The sequence below is a fragment of the Lichenostomus cassidix genome, chromosome 2, assembly GCF_008360975.1.
Source record: "Lichenostomus cassidix isolate B80296 chromosome 2, HeHo_3.0, whole genome shotgun sequence".
Classification (NCBI taxonomy): Eukaryota; Metazoa; Chordata; class Aves; order Passeriformes; family Meliphagidae; genus Lichenostomus; species Lichenostomus cassidix.
The window spans coordinates 93,663,987-93,688,364 of NC_139482.1; the positions used below are offsets into that span (position 1 = coordinate 93,663,987).

Sequence of the window (24,378 nt, forward strand, 5' to 3'; positions counted from 1 at the left end):
TTTTACAATTTGACATAGCTGCTGCTGAAATTTACGAAGTATTGCCCACTGGGGGAGTTCTGTGGCAGAATATGGCACAAATAAAACACAACAAAATAAAATTTTTAAAAGGGACAAATTCCTAGTAAAATCAAAGTAGCAAAATGGAAGCGTTTCAGATGTGTGGGATAGAGTCCAGGAGCTGAAAAATGACTGCGAAGAGACCTACCCATGCCAGAATTTCATCAACTCAGAACTTGAGTGGAAGGAGAGGTTCAGAAGCAGAACCACATGCAAAGTTTGTTGTACACATCTTCCTACTCAAATCCTCTTAGTCACAATTTCTTCACAATCATATTTAAGTTTTGTTTATAATCATATTTGCAATGAAGCTGAGCCCTAACATTAGCCCTCCACTTGATTTTGACCTATGTGCTCATCTTACTGCTTGTGGCATCAAACCCACTAATAACAATAAGCATAGACTAACAATCTAAAATTGTTCTCACCATGAAGAACAATTTGGCCTTTGTCTCTAAATCTAGCTCCTATCCACACATAAAAACCCATCATTCAATACAGAAGGACAAGAGGGGCTGAAACTTAAAGCAGAAAGATTTATCAGTTGCTAATGCAATCACTGGGCAGTGTGCTACTGCAATTCAAAAGCCACCAGTCTTCCAATACTTTTCTGCACTCTTCCTTAAGCTTAGTTCTCTCACCTTGCAAAAGAAGCAACTTTGGAGCAATCATTTTGGTGGTACTTCTGAAAAATGTCTAAACAGTCTGTGACAAAGCATGTAAAAAATTCCTCTGGGCTACAGGTGCATTTTGGTTCCTCAGCTTAGCTCAGCTGTGTTAGAAGCACAGAGGCTGCAAGTAAAACAGCTGAGCATAGAGGGATCTTATTTCTCACTTATTTCTCACTTACTTCTCACTTCAGAGCATAACATAAACATGGCCACCCTTACAGATCACATTTTTGACTGGGCCTTAAAATTATCTTAGTTCTTGTCAAGTATGGATTACTTTGTGATGTAAAATAAATAACTGAGGAAAAATTACAGATGCTCTCTATTAAAAGTATTGCACTGATTATCTGAGATGAACCTCACCTAACCAGTAAAGATACATTATCATGAAGCTGCAGTGAGTATTCAATGTCTAAATGAGCTACAAGTAAGAAGACACAACCTCAGAAGCACTTTCCTGTGGCATTTCTCTACTTCACCATTGTTGAAACAGTTAATTGCAACCCATCCTGACCACATAAAGGATCCAGTAGTGTGAAACATACCATAAATACTGAGTTGTCACTGTCCACTCCGTAAGTTTCCATGAGTAGCCCATGCAGGACTTGGCTGCTTCCCACAGGTTACCATGCTATGCCCAATTGCCTGTTTCACTTACAATCACATTAGCACTTTCTACACTAGAATCCTTAATTGTTGCTGTGCCCAAACATTGTAAATGAGTTAAATTTTTACAATACTTTGTTCTTAGTAAGATCATTGCCTTCACAGTGTTGTTACTGACCCCATTAATGCACAATGAAAACTGTGGTGCTGTTATCCTCTTCCCTGCTCCCCTGGGACCATGGAAAGACCAACAAATATTTAGAGATCCCCAAACAAATTTGGAATTTCTCACTTTCTATTTTTGCAGAGAACAATATAATTTAACAGAAAAAAAAAACTACCACATAACAATCCTTCCTCACTAAGCCAAATCATGTCTGTATATAATTTAAATCTGTATGTTCATTGTGAAGTCAGACACAGGAAATAATTAGAACTAAACTAACACTAAATATATACATTTGGTTTTCAGACATAGATGCACATCTATCTACAGCTGCACAAGCATGTTGCCTGAGACAGGACTGGAGGACAGATAGTGAATCAAGCATTGGGGAGTGTCTGTTGCACAACACCTTCACTATCTTCTATTACACTGACCACACAAGGCACCCAGAACTTCGTCAGTGAAAATGTAAAAATAGAACAGGAAACCAGTTTCTGGTAAAAGCACAATCAAATAGTAGATTTTCCCAAAATTTTTCAAATCATTTCAGTTCTTATATTTGTACAACAATTATGCAAAAAATAGAACCTTTGTAACAGCTTGCAAGATGCCTACTTTACAGATTTATATATCAGGAATAATTTAAAAAGAAGACATGACTTTGTGAGCCAAATATGTTGCAGGCACACAAGAAAATGCTTATATGTCAGATAGTTTGGGTAGTTTATATGGACAATAAATATCTAACTTGCAAGTATTGTCCTTGGGTTTTGTGGGTTTTTTTTAAACAGATGCACTTTTAAACTTGTATAGATAACATTAATTTTATCTGCTCGCAAAGAAATTTGACTGCTGAAGTAAAATATATGAAATTTTCTTACAAAGACTCAGATGAACCTCTGTTTCTGTTTTCTTCTCCTCACGGATATTTTTTGTCTGCTTTAATACATCAGAGGTCTTTAAAATAGCTGTTCTAATCATCATCCCAATCGACAGGAAAGGCACCAAATACATCAGAAATAAAACAAGTTAAATTAAAAATACATAAACATGAAGCTTTAGACAATAAAGTAATCTATCTGTACTTAAAGGTCATCTAGAAAATAGAGATAACTCTGTTTCCTGTTTGCAATAAAAACAGACTCCAATTTACACAGAATTGATCAAGCAGTTTCTTCCTTCATATTTAAACACTACTAAGAAGAGATCAAAAAGGTTGCGCTGGCCAGGATGCTGACCAGAAGAGTAACGGCAGAGGGGACATGGGAGTGACTTTAAATTTCCTTAACCCTGCAAATGTAAACAATTGTCTCTATCCTTTCCGAAGAGCACGCGGCACGTAGGTGACAGAACGCAGGTGTGGCGTCCGTCATAATACAGGCAGTTGGGCTGAGCGCAGCGGAGCGGCGGCGAACCTCGGTGAGAGATTACACACCGACCTATTGGCAGAACATGGCAAGGGAGAATGTCAGATTTCATATTCGCCAGACATCTACAGCAACTGATGCCTTGTAGTCAAAGGCTGTTAAATTACCTGTGAAGGTTACTGGCAGCCCTGAATGTTTTTCTCATTGTTTATTTAGTTCCAAAAGCTCTTGGTCTTTGTGCTGATTGCCCTAACTGACAGCCCAGGAAATCTGGACTTTGTAAACAGGGCGCTGCTGTATTGAATTACAGGTAACAAGTGTGTAATCAACCTGCTGGGGCTGGACCTTTGCAAAGAAATCTTTGGTATACAGACAGAAGGAATGGGTTTCAATACTGGAGAATCAATTATGTTAGCAGATGAGTATAAAAAGAGATCAATTTAAATCCTTTGTGCTTATTTCCTACAGCATATTTAGAGAAAGAAAAGACCCTGACATAGTGGAAAGGTAATTAAGCACTTTATTCATTGTTGCAATAATATTATAGAAATTAAAGGTGAATATGATTTGAAGCACCCTCATTATAACCCATAAAACTATATTAGTTGAACAGTCCTAAGCTGCAATATGCTTTAAAAAAAATAAAGTAAAAGCTTGCAGGTTCTTGTTCTTAAAGCAGAGTTTCTGCCGTCAAATTACATAAACTGGAACAAAGACCAACCCAGAATGAATCAGTCATTTTTGATCGTCTAAAAGGTAAACAGATCCTACAAATCAGAGATCTAGTGAAATCTAATACTGTGATATTTCTGCATACTAAAATAACATAATAAGGTTCAACAACCACCCCCCCGACCATAGATTTATATGAGATATTTTAACTATATGTAATTGTTAATTAAAAAGCATAAATATAATCCACTGGCAATCAGTCAACAGAATAACCCTATGCCAGACAACACTGAGTCACTGAGTAGTACCAGAGAGGAATTTTTTTCTTCCTGGTAGGTTTTTGGGTTGTTTTTCAAATCATCAAGACAGGCCTGTTCTGCCTGTGACTGTGGCCACCATGGGCAATAACATTCACCAAATAAAGAAAACCTTAACAATGAAGATTTCAAAATAAAAACATCAGATGGTATTTCCTATCTGAACATCATTTATTAAAACAGATACCGTATGCTACCATCTTACTATGCCCCAAAGACTTGTTTTTGCAGTTTGAAATTACAAGAAAAACAAGGTTTCATTAATGTACTCACTGATGATGATAATTTTAGACTACTTGCAGTATTGGAATGTATGCTTTGTTAAAGCAACTGGACTTACATTGTTAAATTTTATTCACTCTAGGGAAGCAGCTCTCTACTTTTGCATCCACAATTTCTTTTAAGTGCCTGAAAAACATGTTATAAAACTGACTTTTATTTTTGTCTGCTCATCTATCAGTATTTATGTACCAATATGTCCCTAAAAATTGAAATCCCTGATTTACTTGCGAGTGGGAGGCTATTTTTTGCAAATATACAACACTATATGAAATGCAACCTTGTCTGGTTATAAAACTTTCAACTAAACCTATGGCATGGAAGAAGAGATGATGATAACTGACCAGAAACAATGGAAACACTAGAGCATTTCTTATCAGTACTCTCCACCTGATTCAAGATCTAGACTCCAATAGATATTTCTGACAGTCTGAGCAATACTTATTCAAGCCTATTAAAAAAGTTTTGGTCAAAAGAGAAAGTCTGCTAACTTCTAAAGGCTGTCCATTTACAGATATGCCAATTTCCTACAATACCTTTCCTTCCTAATTAATATTCCTGTAAATACCTGCACTTTTTATGCATACTAAGATTTTCAAGAGAGGAACAATATAGTTTCCCAAGCCAACGGAAAAAGCTGGTGGAGTTTTTAAATCTGACTCACAACAATAATATCTTGTGACAGTGAGAAACACTGCTCCAGTGTTGCTCTGTGTAAAACCACACACATTTCTGTCCATTCCAAATGTACCACCTTTCGATGGTATTGGAGATCTGTCTGTTCTTTTCTCTTGAAAAGCAGTTGACACGAACATGATTTCACATTTTTCTACTGTTCTTTTATATACTCTCTTTGAGATGTTCACTTCCCAATTGCTTTTCAACACACATTACATAGTTATCATGACTAAAAACTTATTAGCACTGAAACTAAGGCTCCTATCATGTAAATATTAGCACATGTATTTAAGGTTGCAACTGATGTTCCCAAAATCAATGCTAAAAATTTAGTTGTGCACTAAGTACATGAACATTGACATTCATGGGTAAAAATCTAACTGAATCAACTTAGGACTTTATGGCACATGGAAATAGTAAATGTAAGGAGTCTATTTCATCACTTTTTGGCTTTTTTTCTGAGGCATTCTGCAGCAGGAGCACCATGAAATGTACCACATGGAGTCACAGTGCCTGGCCTTTGCACTGTAGATGAAGAAAGGTGTAAAAACTCTATCTTCTCTTCTGTGTTTTTAATCACCCGAAGCTTGTTTTTTAAGCTACTGTTTTACTCATCTCCCTTTTTTTTCTCTTTCTAGAAAGCAAAGTTAAAGGACTTCTTCAGAATCATTTGCTATTAAGGCAAATTAAGGCACTATTAAGCTAGACACGGGCATGAACTCCCCCTTTTAAGAGTATTAACTGCCTATCTAAAATATCTATCTAAAATACAAACGTCATACGGCTCGAGTCTTTCTTCTCAAGGGCAAACACTGTGTGTCACGTGTCAACTGGAAGTGCACATCTTCCAGAATGAAGTCTTTATAGAATCACTTCCTGCACTGAGCAGCTCTCATAGACACATGACAGCATTTACACTCAATCCCACGAAACAGAGCCCATTGTACAACAATGAAACATTGCAGTCAGTGCTGTACTCTTAACTAGATTCACAGTGGTAATATATTGCTACTATTCTGCTTCAATTAAAAGCATATTTCAGCAGAAGCCCAGGATATGATAGCTGCTCTATGCATTTTAATAATACAGATCAATGGTGTCAGAATTCTACTTTACATAAATAAAGACTGATCATATTAAGACAAAATCCTGCATAACCTAAATGTATATTGATGGTAGCAACCCAGAAACTGATCACAATCTTTACACTCTGGATAAAAACCAGTAAGCCTATTTTAACTGACTTCAATGTTTTCAAAAGCAAAAACTGTTTTATTCTCTCCAAGATAAAAAAAAAGAAAAAAAAAGAAAAAGAGAATCGATCTACAATACCAAATTCCAATGAAAATGCTTAACTGGTTCTAAATATTATCATATGAGGAACATGTTATTACATGATTTTTGCAGCTAGTAAAGTCAAGCTAATTTATATTGCACTTATTAAGTTAACACAGGAAATGCAACATTTTTATTGCATTAGAAAAAAATTCTGAAAGACTAAAATATTTATCCTTGATTTTCATGTCAAGCAATTTTGTTTTAAATTTAGAACACTAATGAACTGCTGGACTATACACTTAACACAAGTCTCCTGGGGATTCTGTTACTGAAAACTTTTATATACGTTTCTGCAAATTTCAGTGTCTGGAGACTACAAAGGTTAATATTTAGTGTTATTAACAAAATCAGGAAAATTGCCATTACTTGTGACCCAGATTATGGGATACTACTGGAAAAGACCAAAATAGGTAGCAAATGTAACCCAGGATGGTACAAGTATTCTGAAGAACACACCTGTTTTCATGTGGGTCCCAGCATTTCTAGAAAATTACAGAAAATACTGCTCCTCTGTATTAAAACTACTCATACAATATGTTAAATTCAGAATTTAAATTGATTAATTGTGAAAAGCTTATTTAGCATTAGATCAAAAGTATATCTTTCCTCCATATAATTAACCACAGGGAATAGGCAACTAGATTGAATGGAAGATTACTAACAAAAAGTAAATCAACAGGATCTGTTTGTAGGAGGATTAGAAGTATAGGCTGTTTATGAAACTATCTAACCCTACTGTAAGGCCACTGGCTCATTCTTGGCATGTTAATAAAGATCAAAGTTATACAACAGAAGAAGCAACATGTATAGGCATGGTCCTCACTAGAAATCTTTTAACACACAGTATTCTGCTCTGGCTCTTGTTCAAGGCCAGAGAGCACATCATCCTCTGCAGTTTGATCTTGCCATCTAATGTCCCTGTTTAAAACCTGTATATGCTCTGCAAAGTATTAAATCCGGAATATAATATCCTGGAAGTATTTCTCCTCCAGTGGAAAATACTGAAGTCATGGGTCCAGGCTTTCCTGACCACTCAGAACTGGGCCAAGAAGTTCTTAATAAATATTACTGGATTTATTGCACGTATCACTGGTAATGCTCTATTTTGCTGCATTGAAAAGCACAATACTCCTTAATCAATGAATGCAAACTAGAAAGTACTTTAAATGCCTTTCCAAGGAGGTATAAACTTGGGTTGCATAGGTATAAAAGTAGGTATTTTTAGATGAGTAGATGATAAATATGGAAAATTAGGTTTCACTATTGAACTGGTATAAGCTCTTATCTTTCAAGAGAAAATTGCATTACTTACCCTTTTCAGGAAAAGAAATCGAGAAATACAAGTAAAAAAAATAAAAAAGAGAAGACTGAGGAAAGGCTTGTGCAAAGCAGCCTGTAACTTAGATTTTCTCTACTGCTGCAAGAGTCTTATCTTGCAATAATCTGCTAAGAATTCAGCTAGACCAATGACAAAGGGGAAAAAAAAAAAAAACAAAACGAAAGAAAAAGAACAAAACCCAAAATCACTGCAATGTCCAGCTACCAGACCAGTTCTAGAGCCTGAATGGTGATAAAATCCTCATAATAGTGAGCTGCTTTGGTCTTAAAAATGTCCAGCACACTTGGTTGATAAAGAACCCACCTAAACAAAAACACCTTTACACCACTGTAAGTAAATCCACATCAAAGAATGTTTCCATAATACAACTGCAGAAAAAAACACCTTCAGCTGAAAAAAGCATAGAACCTGTGAAGATCCAGAATGAAACCCACGAACAGTTGTCAGACTGAATTAATGTAGTACAGTACACTATTCCAGCATACTGCTGTGGTGTGATACATTCTGCTTTGCTCAAAAATAATCAGCCACTTTAAATATCAGCATGCCTCAACTTAGAAGAGTAATCCTGTTATGAAAAGTACAATTATTTCCCATATAGGTTTGTTGCATTCAGTACAGTAATGTATATCGCAAGAAAACGTCGCAACTCAAACTAACACATGATGAATACAATGAAAAAAGTAATGATATACAATGATTCATTAATCATCAAGGCATAAAAGTATCCACAAAGCTCTAAAAGAAGTTTATGGACCATGTTACACTTATGACCCAACCAAAGGGCATAAGCAAATTTAATACTGATTATGAACAAAACTGATCTGTCAGAGTCTTTAAAAACTTAGTTAATAATTCCCATAAATAGCTCCCCTGTGTTCAGCAGTGATGGAACTACAGGACAGTGCACACACTAAGAAAGAGTATCTCAAAGTAAAAAAACAAATTGCTTTGTTGCACTTGGAGCTAGTACATTGTTGAAGGGAGTTCACAATTGAGTTACTTGTCGCTAATGTCTTACTAAGAGTTCTCTAAATATGGGAAGCATTGTATTCCTGTGGAGTCTTGTCTGTCACTCTTCTGAAGAGCTAATGGATGCAAGCACAGCTCCCATATCCAGGAGCAATGTAATCCTCCATTTTGGAACAGCATGAATGCAGTAAGTCATGAAAAGATATTTATAACTGTTATCTAACTCCAGTTAGAAAGTTTCTCACTCGCTTCCCAGAGCTGAAAAAAGTGTATCTCTAGAAATATAATGGGATTTAAAGCAAAGAAGAGCCATCGTTATAGTATGTCAAATGTAAGAAAAATACAGAAGACAGAACATGAATTCCTACTTAATCTTTATTGAAATGATAAATGCAATTGAAGCAGTCTCAGTAGACTTGGACTATGGAAAACACAATCGGCTGCCTGGAAAATACATTAGAACTGTTGGTCAACTCCGTAATTGTATATTCAGCTGAAAGTTTGTCACTGGTGCTTTTTGCTGACCAATTCAGCATCACTGCTTAGATCAAACAACATTGTGTTTGTATGCCAAACCTACAACGTCTGTCTTTGCTGCAGTGTCAGTAACACAATATATCAGAAATAGCCACACACAGCAGTTTTCTGCATCTCCTATACCTTTAACTTAATCAGACACAGTGTGACTCACAAACGTCTGAGATCATTTCTTTCTGCTTGTATGAGCTCAGGGAGGCCTCTTTAATTTATCACCAAATAAAGGCACAAATTGCTGGTGCTGGTGATTCTGTTATCAGCCTGCAGTTGCAAGAGTGAGAGACCTATTGGTTCATATGACATTGTCTACTTTACAGCCTTGCTCTTTTTGACTAAATAATCTTTGGTTGCTTCACAAAACTCTCTTAACTTCATCACCGGATCAAGCCAAACACTAAACAGTGTTTATGTTTTCACTTGACTTCATCTGACTTTTAGAAATCCGGATATAATGCTTCCTTCCATGACTAAATACTTACACGGTACCCATGTTCAGGTTTAGATTCATTACATATATAAAAGTGAAATATAAAATCCAATGCCAGCCTGTATTCAAAAATAATTTTTTCCATATCATACTAATGAAAATGTAGTGTCACTGCAGAGGACATAATGTTGGTGTGAATGACAATACAAAACCGATGTGCATCCTGTGCAGTCCGAAAAGGCTTGGCAAGGATTTATGACACAGACAAAGGAATTCTTTCAAGGACATGTAGCAAAATAACCTGAAGTTATGAGACAAAAATACAGGTCTAAGCAAGACCAGTCTGAAACAGCCTTCCTTAAGCTGGAATGGGCAAAAATGAAATGCACTCCAAGTTGTAATCCTTCACTTCTTTTTTATCTCTGAACTTGCTATTTCATAATCTAGGGAAAGAATTTGGCACTGCTAGATGAAATCTTTACAACTTTAGAGGTACAGTCGATGTAAGACCAATTGTACCATCTAGCCAGAAACTTAAGTTACCTTTTGGGGTATTTTTTTCTTTGTTTGGTTGTTGGTTGGTTTGTTTCTTGGTAGTGCTACCTTTTCACCAAAGAAGTGGTTTACTGATCCCTCCTAAATGTTTAGTTATGCTTTGTTTTGGAAAGTAAGACAGGACAAAGAAGAAAGACTGTGGATTGTGAGATAAGAGATTTAAAACCAACTCCAATTGGTTCACCATGAAAAATGACATAACCAAAAGTAATACTTTCTAGCTGATATAAGGTTTACTTCAGATGTTCACTATCATTATAGAAAAGGAAAAAAAATCACATGCAAAGGTCAGATTCTGTCACTATTACTCACATTAGGCACTACCTTAACTTAACATGCCTCATGAAAAATTGAAGTCAAAATAATCTGACACATTATGGCAAAATGCCCTTTTATCTAGCTCATACATCTATGAACAGACACTCCAATAACCATATTCAGGCTTTTAACTTTATTTTTAAAGACAATGTAGTGGACACAATTCTTTCATTCTTTTCCAGCAATTTTAAACGGATCTTTATTGATATTAGACAAAGTATTCCTGACTTTTAATGGTGAAGGACTATGCTAGATTCAAGTGTCTGCATCTGAGATTTAGGAAAATACTTCTTACCACTCAGAGTACTTATCTGAGAAATGCTTTAATTGAATAGATTGTAATTCTAGACCTAATAAAGTAAGCTTTCTCAAATGAAGTAGAATGATGGTTATAAATGTTTAAATTATAACTCAGACACTCCTCCTACATTCTTCTGATGTGAAATGTTCAGCATAAGAGCAGTAAATACTGTCTGGTTGTTATTTTAGTCATTCTTAAAGTATTGATTTTATACTAAACATAAGGAAATTAAAACCTTAAGGTGAAACCAATGTTTTTTCACAAGTTTACAGCCAAGTCAGTAGAAGGTTTGTTTAAAATATCATTCATAGCATATATTGATATTATAATATATCTGCTAATGATCAAACACAAAGGAAAATATAAGTGCACTTTACTACATATGCACATAAAAGAATATTATACATGACTGGTTTAAAATTATATGTTTTAAGTGCTGTGATATTAAACATTTAATAATTTGGCAATTTCTTTCAAAGACAACTATTAAAATTAAGGAAGAAGAGGCCAAATGTCAGCTCTGCTGAACTCCTGCCTGGTCCTGAAGAGAAACTATGTATGGGGAATGAGGACTAACCAATTTCTTCATTTTCTTGGACTAGATGAAGGTCAAATGTCTCCCACCATAAGATGGCTAAGTTCAGAGCTATTTAAGCTAAGGCCAGCTGCAGCTAATGATTCTTGATGATAAAAATCCGCTGGAATACTCTATGTCCTTCCTTCCACCCAAACCCTGGCAACAAATGACCCAGTTTTAGGAGGTATTCATATTCTACATTTGCCTTCACTACATCTGAGCAATTTTAGACAATGAGGAAAAGCCTATCCAGGCTCCCTTGTTGGTGCAGTCTGCTGTTCTACGGTAGAAAGGCTGAAACAGCACAAGTTATGCAAAGCTTCACTCTGCCTGCTTAAGGTGAAGGGCGTGGTTGCCCACTGGTATACAGAGCACAAGGGAAGAGAGGTACTGTGAACCACACCTTCAAATCATCTGTAAATTCGGAGCTATTATCAGGAGCCATATCAGCCAGCTTAAATATCTCATTCAAATGAAGGCTGCAGTATTTACCAACCATCCTGACTGCAAAACATAGCATTTGAGATTAATGTCCCTGAGCAGCAAATCTAGGGATGAAACGGCACAGTTATGCAGAATGGAATTTTAGATTTGGCACTGCTGCTAAACAGGTCTGCTAAAGGAGTTACAGAAGAGACTTTCCTAGAGAATTCGGCTATCAGCAGCATGTTGGGCCAGCAGTAAGGAGATCTTTAAAATAGATTCTTCTCTTTAAAATAGAAGAGCACATTCCTGTGTTTGTTCCCCTATTCTACTCCTAACACGCACAGCAACTACTTTTTTGAGATGGAGCTCTATCCAGCACTTCAATTTCCTTTTGCCACATTATTAAAGGCAGTGCATATCCTTCTCTATAAATGTCTTCATAAGAGTAGAATAGGTGCAATTTTGATTTTGAAAAGATGCCCTGTGTTAGGGGAAGACAAGTCCTTTGGGAGGCTGGGACTTGGCTCCCTTCCATCAGCTCCCTGCCTAAGTCTGAAAGAGTCCTCATCCATACATGCGTGTCTGAACAGAGGGTCCAAGACAATTTCAGTGGGAGGCTGGACATTTACAAAGTGGTTACATATGTAACATGCTTAGAGAATTGGACTTTAATTCCTCATTAATTACCCCATTTCCTCTCTCTCTCTCGCTACAGATCTGAAATTATCTGGATTGCTTCTAAATTGTATAATATTCCTTCTCTACTCCCAGAATACACTAAAAATTTTTAAAAGGGAAGACTAAGAAATTAAAGATACTTATGACAATTTCATAGGTTCCACTGTCAAAGTCTACTACTTTCGTACATTGAAAGTCCAACCATTTATCCTGAGAACCTTACTATCCAAATAATCTTACTTCCCAATATTTATCAAGTCCATCACTGACCAGGACTTTATTAACAAATGTGGGCATGCACATACACACAAGCCAAACGAATCAAATTCATTCTGCAAAGGCAAGAAGTTAATTTTCACTGTTTGCTTAAGATAGGGAGTTGCTGTCTCAGTTTGATATGAAAGATACAGAGCATTTTCCTCAAAATTACAGCTATTCCTTTTTTTTCTCCACATCACAATGAAGCTTCAATGAGTTAGTTTATCTGTGTAGATTGGTTTATGAATTGCATTAATTAATAACTGCATTCCTTGAAAAATGTAACCAGCTCTTTAGCATCTGTCCCAATCTTTTCTCTGTCTCAAATGACACTAAAAAAGGAATAAAGCACACTTTTATCAGTAATGCTACTTACACTATAAGAACATAAATGACAATTTGAAGCCTCTGCACACTGATTGCAATTGCTCCCCAGCAGCACAAAAAAAAAAAAAAAAAATTGGTTGTTTGGGTCAAAATACCCAAATTGCCAGTGATGTTCAAATATTTCATCTTTAAGTATCAGTCTGACTAGTCAATAATTTAAAAGTTAGCCATAACACTGCTGTCTTGACTACACTGCACTGTTGAGAAACGTAAAGATGAGGACACGAGGGGAAACAGAACACATCACCTGACTCATCCACACCCCATCTTACACACAGTAATTAACAATAATTCGGATATAAATTGAAGGAAATATTCTTAAGTACCACATACTGAATTGAAGTAATGTGCAAAAGCTGCTGCTGAAAAAACACAATGCTTGAGTAAGTTGTCCACAGAAACCTGACATATCTTTCTTTGGGCTTAGATATCTACAGGAAACTTAGAAATTTCAAGCAATTAAGCCTTTCAAGGTAAAACACCTAAGAAGAAAAAGTTGTATTTGAGCATATTATGTATTAGTTACATAAATTATGACTTTAAACAGTTATGTGATTGTGTATTTACTCCGAAATCAACAAATATTTTTAAAGTTGCAATTATGAGAAGTCTAAACTTACAACGTAAGTAATATACAGTTTATTTACCCAAAATAATTGCTAAGACTCCTCTTATAACAAAATCAAGAAGCAAATAATTCTAGAGAGGAAGTGAGTGTAAAGTGTATTTAAATATTGCATTATTTGATCAGTGACTATAAATGCTAATGTCTTAGCTTCAATCACAGGTAATAGCACAAGATTACTGCAGAGTAAAATTATTATTACAATATCACAATTATAACTACATACATCCACACAGGACTGGGACCTTTCCACTTCTGCCTGCCATAGCTAGACCCAAAAGCAAGGAAAGAGGGATGATGCAGAGTCTTGACACAATACTCCAGACACAAATACTCTAGTAACTGCTGCTCTTTCCTTCCTTAAGCAAAGGGAAGGGGTGGGATTGCTATTGCAACTCTTATGAGTGTTTCTTGAGAAATATATACTGCAAGAGAAATTATGCTTACATTCCTGGCTGTACCAAAAACCAAAATCTGACTTTTAAGATGAATTACAAGTTAAATAATCAGCATTCTAAAATGTGTACTTAGCACTGTGGTAAATCTTACCCTGAAGATGATACAGTTCAAAATTCCAATAAAAGATGATATTTGAGATATAAAAATGAACAATAAAATCACATATTTTACCCTACAAAAACAATAAAAGCTAACTGCTCTGTAACATTTCAGTCAATACAGCAATGCAATTAAATTTATAACTTTAGTAAGGAGGCTTAAGAAAACCTAAACAAATTATTTCATGAAGTATTATAGCAAGAAACACGTGAAGAGGATTGTGGATAAACAGCAATGCAATTGATTACCTAAAGAAAATGACAACAAAGAATTACTAAGAATTAAATGCCAGGGCATATCTCTACAGATCTGTGGGGGCAGTTCCAATATTTGCCAAACAGCAAGACAGCTCCATGCCCAATGTGAAGAGCTCTGTGTTTCTCTGCATACAAGACGCAGAGCGTTCAGGCTTATGAGTGGTGAGCAGCATTGTGTGGGGTCAAAAAGACTTCTGTCCATGTCCCACTCCACACCAGCACAAATACCTCTTACCATGGCAGCATTCCAGAAATGTACTTTCCCCCTCCCTACATCCAATGACTAAACAAAGCAAATCACTTCCAACAGTCTTTGCTTTGAGCACAGAAGGCCCTGGATCCCCAGCTTTCCTGCTGCTCAATGGCTCATCCAGAGGCAAACCCACTCGGATGGAGGAGCCATGCAGCGACACTAACGCAGTCCTGTCCCCAGATTCTCTGGGGATGCTGAGCCCGGGCTGCCCTCTCAGCACTGCTCCTTTGCAGCTCACATGCTCTGGTTTTGGCAGCTGGGATTCAAAGTCTCCCCTAGAGCAGCAAAGAGGGTTCCCAAGCGGAGCTGATTTGTAGGAGGGGCAGGAGGAGCTGGCACTGGACTGTGCCTGCTGACAGACTTGCCTCAAATGGCAAGGATCACCAGTGCATCTCCATGCCCACAGCAGAGCTACACCACCCGTTCTTGAGGAAACACTCTGCTCCTTTATGGGTTTTGCAAATAGACACACAGTGATTTCAATAACATTGTTTGGTTTCATACCCTGACTGAGATCAGAAATATGACACAGTAATTTCTTGCTCATCTCGACTTTTTTTGTTAAATATAAGCAAATACTACCTTTTGTTTTAGACACTCAGTGATTCTGCAGCACTACTGGTAGCACACACACAGTGCACATAAACAGGTGTTTAGAGCAGTGATACCACAGATGAATCCTAATCCGAATCCTAATCCTAATCCTAATCCTAACCTGATGCACCATTTCTTATCCTGTATTGGAAGATCAATCACAAAGCCTTGTGGGTACAAGTGAAATGTGAATTGTAAGGAATTTCTGGGCTCCGAAGTTTTCTTACCATTTCACATAGGCACAAGGAGGGCACATAAGCACATGCAATCATTCCATGAGCTGTGGTCTCAAAATACCTCTTTTCTTTTTTATCCTTTAGTTTAACATCAAATTTGTGTGGGCAAAGTTTATAATAAATTCATTTTATTTACTCAGTGAATGACATTTTAAGCAATGCAGTGTTCTAATGGTTAAGCAATGTAAAATAAATATATGGCTTCAATTCTGTCTTGCTGGGTACTAAAAATTAATTACATTATGAATTAAGTAATAATTCCACAAAATCATTTGTTAAAATCAGCTAACAACATATCAACTATTATGTATGGTAATAACCAATTTTGGGGTGAAGGTGTTATGAAGTATAACAAATAGTCCATAGCAGAGATATTTAATTTAAGGGAAAAAAAAAAAAAGAAATAAAGTGTTTGAAAAACCTTCTGTCACTAAGCTGCCACCCAGAGCTGTAGCCTGGAAGTCACTTACAGACACCATACAGCCACAATGTTGTTGGCACCTAGCTCTACTGAAAGTAAAAACATGAGACTAAAGGGGTAGAAGGGATGTAAAAATGCAACCAGTGCATGCCACTGCTGAGTGCGTGCCATTTCATAGCTGTTATTTAAAGAGATCAGAAGGGGAAAAAATGAAGCCCCATAAAAATGGAAAATGTTAGATTAATGACACAGTCATTAAAATAAAAAAGGTGGAGTTATATGAGGAATAGATCCTATTTGAATTATTGAAATTAAACAAGTTATTGTAACAATCATTCTAAAAACCACATTTTACTAAGTTCAAGGAAGGAAGACAAAAAATAGAAATCTTCACGGGAATATTTCAAATTGTCAGTGGCTTTAAAAAAGTGATTTAAGATTTGCTCTTGTATCTTCTCTTTCAATTTTAGAATTTTAGTTGCCATATATTATAATGGTATTTTAGCTATAAAAGTAGTTTTCCACTCACTGTTCTCCTGCCTTTCAAGGAGACAAACAGTTTTTCTTTCCTCTAAATGAGCACAATAAAATGGGTAAGCTGTCTGGGGAAAAAGAACCCAGACAAACTGGTGGTATAAAGCTCAACAGAAAAATGTGGTACAGAGAAGAGGCGATCTAAAGCATGTTTACTGTATGCCATGCAATTTATTCTCCTAGTCATGTTAGAATAAGAGTTTCTCACTGCTGAATTATCGTTAGGTTTTGTTCAAAAACAAATCCATTGTTACTGCTGTCCCTGACACTGATCCTTAAAGAAAGTAGGGGGGAAAAATTTGCATACAAAACTGTACCATAAAAATAATAATTCTCTAAAATACATTAGTTAAATAGGGATTCTAAAAATCTGGGGCCAGATCTCTACAAACCTTCTTCTATAAGTTCTATGCATGTCTATATGCTTTTTAGCAGGCTAATTTTCAGCACTTCAGCAAGTATTCTTCTATCTTCTTGAAAACCTTCCTGATGTATCAATAGAACTATCAGTTATGAAAAGATTGATATCAAGAGTCATCTAAATGAAAAATAGAATAAAAATGCAAACTACGGATGCATTTAGAAGAACCAAAGCTTCACAAGATTTTCCTCTCCCTAGTTGATGTAGGCAAACCAACAGATTGTCTTTCTGTCAGGCAAACCCTGATGGAGATAAATGTAAAGGCTGGAGTGCATGCCTAATTTTTACACACAAGCTGCAACCAGACCATGGATTTATGCTTCAAGGCAACCAGATTTCTCCTTGTGTACTCTTACAAACTGCTGTTGCACTCAGTCCATCTTGTTTAAATGCCTTTAAAATCACACACAGGCTCTGCCCCCTCCTCCACTCCTACTAATTATATACTTTTTGTTTGAAGAAGCAAGCCCTTTATTGCTCATAATTTTAGCTATCACTTGCTTGGGCACCTTCTACAGATCAATAGCACATAGTTAAGTGGATGAAAAGGCTAAATGTGATTGTCATTTGCAATTCAAGGTTGCATATTCCCCCCCACATACCCCCAACACCTTAAACTTTAAAGCACTGCGCTTGGATTTCATTTTAGAATACTAAATTCCTGTTGCAGTATACAGTAGCTGTACATTCAAAACCTTTTCTCTTAAATTAAATATCTGTCATTTTTTAAGGCCAGAATACTGGCATAGGTTATAATAAAAACTAGCATCCAACCTGCAATTTTACAGATTCCATTGCTGGTGGCCATACATCTTTGATGGCAAAACTACATTGGTTGTAGCGCCATAAAATCAATAAATATTAACCTTTTCTGACACTTTCTGCACGGATGCTTTATCAGTCGCTGTCAGGTGATAGAACAGTCAGTGATGTACTGTATTTTTCGGCTCAGAACCCATACAAAACTAAGAAATCAATGCAGATTAACAAGCCTTTAAATACAAAAATTGGCAATGAAATTTTGGTTCTGTATGATAAAAATTAAACCAAATCACGACACTGCAGAACCATAAATCTATTACAAATATATCTAGAAAAGTGTGACATATAAATACAGTATTTCTATGGCAAATTAATCACAACAATTAAATGAAATCAGGTTTATATTTCATGACTGACTTATCTATTACAGCTTAAAAAATTAAAAATGTACCCAATTATACAATTACTATGTCTCAATATTGTTTAGAAACTCAGAGTTCTTACTTTGCTGAGAGACACTCATAACAGTTCAATATAGTTAAAACTCAATTTCTAAACAATGCAAGCAAAAACCCAAAAGTTCACCGTAAAGTGAAAAGACACCATTTATCTCCTACCTTGTATAAGTGTAACAATAAGCATGTTTAGCCCTAAGCATCTTAGAAGCCTAAGGTCTTTAATTATTGGAAAACATCTTGCTGTGTACAATCCATACTGTAGCAGGGCACAGACTGAAAACTTGGATTGGTTCTATTTCTCCCTGTCTTAAAGACTACAATTTCTTCTATATAACACTGTCTCTTGTTTACCAGAGCATTAGAAATTATTTTTACTTATACGTAATTCATGTTAAATTTTATATTAAAATATGAGCTAGTCAGATAGCACGGCCTTTCCAAAACACTTCAGGCTTCTTAAAAATTACCACAGATATCGAAAGCTTAGGACATGTTTTCCCATTTCTTCAGATATGGAATCTAGTAGTAAATTCTTGAACAACAATGGCTATATGGGTCTATTTATAGTCAGAAAATCTTGAAAAATAAGGACTATAATTTGGCTCTATTCATCCTATATAGCCAAAGCCTATTATAACTTATTTGTAATTTTAAAATCTCTTTTCAAGTTTCTTTCTAACAATGCAGGTGGAGCATTGATGTATGGGCAACAATTACCTTCTTCTCAAAGAGATAGTACCTGAAACACTAAAGTAAATTAGTAAAACCTATTCAAAATACAGACATTACTGTTCCACCAAACTTTAGACATATATGCCCACTGAATTCAGTAGCAGCTACACAATGGTATTTGGAGAAACAGGGAACTACTTTGGGAAATGTAATATAATGCTATGCTATGCAAATGAAAGATAAATTAAAATTCACTAAAAGCTTTATGAACATAAACTTTGTATTTTAAACTGAAGTACAATTTTAAATTTGCCATTTCTTTCTATAACATCTGCAATTCTAGATTAGCCAAGAAAGAGACCTACTTCTGCCAATCAGCATCAGGAGCAATCAAATTGCAAATTCTACAATGATTTCTTTAAAAACCATTGGCAAAAATAACTTTAATCAGCTCAGTTTACCTGTTAATGCTAATATTGAAAGGATCTGCATTTATTTTGAAAATCATACATAAGAAAAGACAGAAAGAAAAAAAAAGACGTGAATTTAAGAAAATACAAAGCCTAGAAGTTGATAAAATTTAAAGTTAAAAAAAAAAACCTGGCTATGGCTAAAATTCTTTCATGTCACAATGGGGACATCAGATTGAAGTTTATTGCTGCACATTGCACAGCAGAATCACGACAGAAAGACAGCATTGACTTTGCAAAGCAGATGATCCTTAGGTTGGGAGCCACTTGAGCAACCTGTACAGCCACCTTTTGAAACCTATTTCATACCCAAGTCTGAGTTGACCTACATAAACGCATCCCCCCAAATCAATCCTTTTTTCCCCCATTTTTGGTGACAAGGGGGCAGCAAAATTAAAGTACTTTCAGAATGAGGAGTCCTAGAGACTCCATCAAAGTATCATTTGTTCTCTCTGCTTTTCCAAGATACTCAGAAGCCTTATACTGGTTATGCCAACTTATAAGCATTTACCCTGTGTCCCTGAGTACATGGCTGATATCTCAAACCTGACCAAATCTTTCTGCAAGTGGTGTGTCTCTTCTGTTCTTCTCTTAGAACTTTGTTGTTGTTGTTGCATATCAGTCAGCTATGACAATAGCTATACTTCACAAAAATGCTCTATTTTTTGTTCATTTTAGAATGATTGTCTTTTTTAATTTTTAAACTGATATCTCAAGACATTCCACAATATATATTTAATCAGTTGGTCGCTTCCATAACTAAAAGGTTCGCAGGAAACAGCATATGCAACAATCCCTCCCCCCAAGTACAACAGAGGATTGTGTTCTTAGCCCCCTTGATCTGTACTACAAGTAAGGCTGTGCTGAATTACTCAGATAACTGAGATTTCATGATTTTCATATGCCGATAAATCTCTGACTTCACATTTCAGGATTTTTGTTTGAGTGGGTAGAAGCAAACACAAACAGCTCAGTAAATTTTACTGATAATTTTGGTAGTAGCTGAATTTGCTCGGAGGAAGGAGGACTACGAAAGAAAGGGTCAACAACAATTAATAGGATACTGGATACTATTGGGACAGTAAGGATTTACAGATAAATCTGTACCAGACGAGGCTAACTTGAGTTGACTAGAAGCAGCTTTATCCCACAGGCACTTTGTGGTGGTGACATGCACTAGTATGTGAGGACTCCAAATGTTTCACCATGGCTTTTCCTTTTTAATTTTACATTACTCATACATTCCAGAAACTACTAAAACTATTTTAGTTAGTGAATAACTGGTTGTTTAATAACCCCTAATTTTGAATTCTTCAAACTGAGTTCTGAATTTCAGATACTTATGCCAAATTCAAAATTAGTGTTAAATTGAAAATGTTTGCCTAAAACCTTTTAGTATCTCTTGAGATAACTGGATAATCAGTTTTATCTTTCTTTGCTATCAAGAGATGCTTTAATTTTATGTTTCCTCTAGATACCATTACTTCAAAGTAGATAAATTCTTTTAAATCTGCTAAAAACTGTTTTCTGAGAACTGTTATCTGTTCTTACTTCCCACACTGAATAAGAAGTACCATTTTGGCAAGGTATAAAAGAAGTAGGGACATAGTTTAGCATGTAGTATGGTAATTATCTTAATGCCTTCTTTGTAAGTACATTATACACTATAATCCCAAACACTTCAGAGCAACAAACTCTTTTAGCTACAGGACAGCAACTACTAATGAGAAACTCTTCCATCAATGATAATCTAAGTTTCTGAAATGTTATTTAAGCAGGGATTGTGAAAATCAGTAACTGATCTTTAAATACCTGAGAAGTCCTCTTAACTGCACTGCAGAAACCTGTCCAGCAACTCTGCCTCTGGATGTCGAGTACCTCCTTTACTTCCCACAGCCAAGCAACTAGAATTGCACCCACTTAAACCAGCAGTACCCTTCATCCAGACATGTGGAAGCTGAACCAGTGATCTGTATTGTCTGAAGCCCAGAGCTTTTATTAATGCTCAGGTTCCTATGCAATTTATATGAAAATAGCACTCACTTTAAGTTCTCTTTTTACTATCAGAGAAAATTATATGAAAATCATATTGTAATGACTCAGAGAACGAAAACATCTGTATTAAATCTGCAGTGGTTACTTAAGTACAAACCATTTCTTTGATGTTAGATATTGATGAGCACAGATTCTTTCCAATAAATGCAAGACATGCATAAAACATCTTGAATTCAGAAGATGTACTTAGAAAAAGGGGTTCCCCACTAACTGGCCAGCTGGGAGTTAAGAGATATGATATCTGTCTCCATGGCTTTTTGACATGATACAAGAATTATAGACAGCCGACATGCAATGTATTTATATGAGATATCGTTTCATATTATGCTCTTATATGTTCACCAAGAAAGTGAAGCAATCTTTCTTCTGTGAGACTTCTACCTATCTTCATTTCCTTTAGCGCAAACAGTTATAGACAAGCTCCTCTCTGAACTGATAATTTTTTAGAGGTCATTCAGCCCATAATTTCAGGTCCTAGTCACTATCCTGATGGTCCTTCTTAGGAAATTGGACCCAGTGGGAACGTTTTTTCCTTCTGCTTAGTCTATGGGTCAGCATTTTCCTTCCCTTGTACTTCTTAATTCCCTTAAGTGGCAATTATTTAAGGTACAGTTAGAGAAGGTGCAATCTACATTCATCCAATAAAACCTAAATATTAAAAAGGACAGAAAAATCCAGCATGGTTACTAAGGATATATGGGAGAGCATTTAGCATTTGAAAGGTACCAAAGATCTGGTAAATGAAAAGATGGAAAAAATTATTAAGAACTATTGGAAGTAAAATAGAAATTAGAGGTGCAAAAGAACACGTGTATCAGACAGACAAGGCATCCTACTTACAAAGGTCAAGACTCAAGATGCCATGTCAAGAAATTAATGGAAAGTCACTGCAGCATAGATTGGATTAATGAAAGCAAACAGAAAGAAAGTCCAGAAGAAATTTTAAAAATCAGCATGGAATTGCAATGATTTGTGATTCATTGGAGCAATTATTGCTGAGGGCTCTTCTCCTCACTCATGACCCACAGTAGTAAAGCACTGAGCAGACAACTAACACAGTGATTCAATCTCCCATACCTGTGTTCAGGCTTTGGCTGCAGTACTTAATTTACTTATCAGTAGCTGGTATGTTTTGGATTCGAGCTGCAAACACTGTCAGTGACACAGAGATGTGTTTGTTAGTCCTGAGCAGTGTTTACACAAAGTCAAGGACTTTTCTGCTTCTCACCCCACCCCACCAGTGAGGAGGCTGGGGTGCACAAGGAGTTGGGAGGGGACACAGCCAGGACAGCTGACCCAGTTAACCAAAGGGATATTCCATACCACATGGCATCATTCTCAGCCTGTAAAGTGGAAGGGAAAAGAAGCAGGGCAGGGGATGTTCAGAGTGCTGGCATCTGTCTCCCCAGGTCACCATTAGCCTGGCTTTCCTGTAGATGGCTGAACACCTGCCAGCCCAAGCTATGTGATGAATGAATTCCTTGTGTTGCTTTACCTGTTAAATTGTCTTTATCTCAACCCAGGAGCTTTCTCACTTTTACTCTTCTGAATCTCCCCATCATCCCTCCATTGGTGGGAATGAGTGATTGGTGTGGGGTACTTGGTGGCTGGGGTTAAACCACCATGACTTCAATACTTTTCTGATTCTGAAATTATTTGCTGTTATTTGTGCACTAATAAAGCTACGTTCAACAAGCAAATAATTTTGTGTAATTTACAAAAAAAATCTAAAATTCAGACAAAGACTTGCAAGCAGATTTACAAATATTAGTCATTTAAGCTATTTATCAAGAATTATTTCAGTGCAGGTTGTTGGGATGCTAGTAACATCTTGCAGGAAGAAAAAGCACAAAGAATCCCCTAAATAATGCACAGCCACAGTGAAAGCTGCCCAGAGGTGGTGGCATTATGTAGGCAAAATACACCCTGCTATGGTTAGTTGAAATACAGTGCCCATAGGTCTTGGAAGTACTGTTAGTTCAACTCTGCAAGTGATGAAATAATTAGTTTGTAATGGCACAGTTGAGAAACTTATTATTTAGGTTTATTTATAGATATTTATTATTTATATTTTCACTGGACTTAACTTTTAAAAAAATTATTTATAGCACAGATTAGAAATATATAATTATTTTCAATTCACTTCATATATATGTTATTAAGTTTTATCTACTATATATATTTAAAATTCACAACACATTTTCAATCAAAATTGTTATTTCATTCTTCAAGCCGCACCTTAAAATTTGTATTTACTTTAATGAAAATAAAAAAGTAAGATCTTTATATTTATTAGAACTCTTGTGTAACTTCCCTGGATTATAGACTAAGAAATCTACTCTTAAAAAAGTATAATAGGGCAGCAATTTAAATGTTCAGAGTATAGGACAATCTCCACATAAAAATATTCTGAATTATTCCTAGGCATTATACACCTTTATTTTTTATTCCTCCTGTAAGATTAATATCTTTCTTTTTGTTTGGAAATTTTTCTTGATGATTTTGATATCCCATTTTCCGATGTTTTTCTCTGAATTTTAAAATGTTGATATTCCAATACTAGTATTTCCTTTTATTATTTACATTTGCCACATATTATTATGCATATATGTCTTCTAGCACAATTAAATAGTTCTGCCTTTCTAGATGGCTGTCATGTCTTAAGGGCTTTCTCCTACTTCTGCACTTAAATATTTCAGCCTTGCTTTAAAAGTTTTATGTTAGGATAGCCTATTTTTAGCTCCAAATAGGCAATAATGTGGCTCGTTCTTCATGAAGGATATTTTATCTATTAATATAATGAAATAGTAGCTTGGAGTAAGATTACCTTCTTTTCATCAGTGAACCTGATATCCTTGCAGAGGCAACAGTCTTTATGGACACCAGCAGGGATCCAGCATGAGCAATGCAAGGAATTTGCAAAGCAGATACCTGTCCAAGGTTCTTTTGAGGGCAGATATAAAGTGGGCATTAAGGGCTCAACAGAAAATTTCAGAACTGAAGAGGGTTTCTGCATCATCCACTAGGGCACAGTCCCCTTCCAGACCAGCCAATGGCTCCCAGCTTTGGAAACTAGAATGCCACAGAGAGGAATGACAGCAAAGGAGGCACAAACCAACACCCAGATTAAGTA

General features: G+C 36.0%; 1 protein-coding gene across 2 annotated transcripts in view; it reads right to left on the reverse strand.

Moving 5' to 3' along the window:
- ZNF407 (zinc finger protein 407) overlaps nt 1–24,378 on the reverse strand; it is a 334,983-nt gene that overhangs the window by 66,415 nt on the left and 244,190 nt on the right. The window contains exon 9 of one of the 2 annotated variants that reach the window (XM_085052424.1): nt 4,130–4,267. The exons of the other annotated variant lie outside the window; for it this stretch is intronic. Coding sequence (XP_084908550.1) covers nt 4,260–4,267 — 8 coding nt within the window. The 3' untranslated portion in view covers nt 4,130–4,259. Of the gene's footprint in view, nt 1–4,129; nt 4,268–24,378 lie in introns of those variants that run through there. 2 annotated transcript variants of the gene reach the window in all.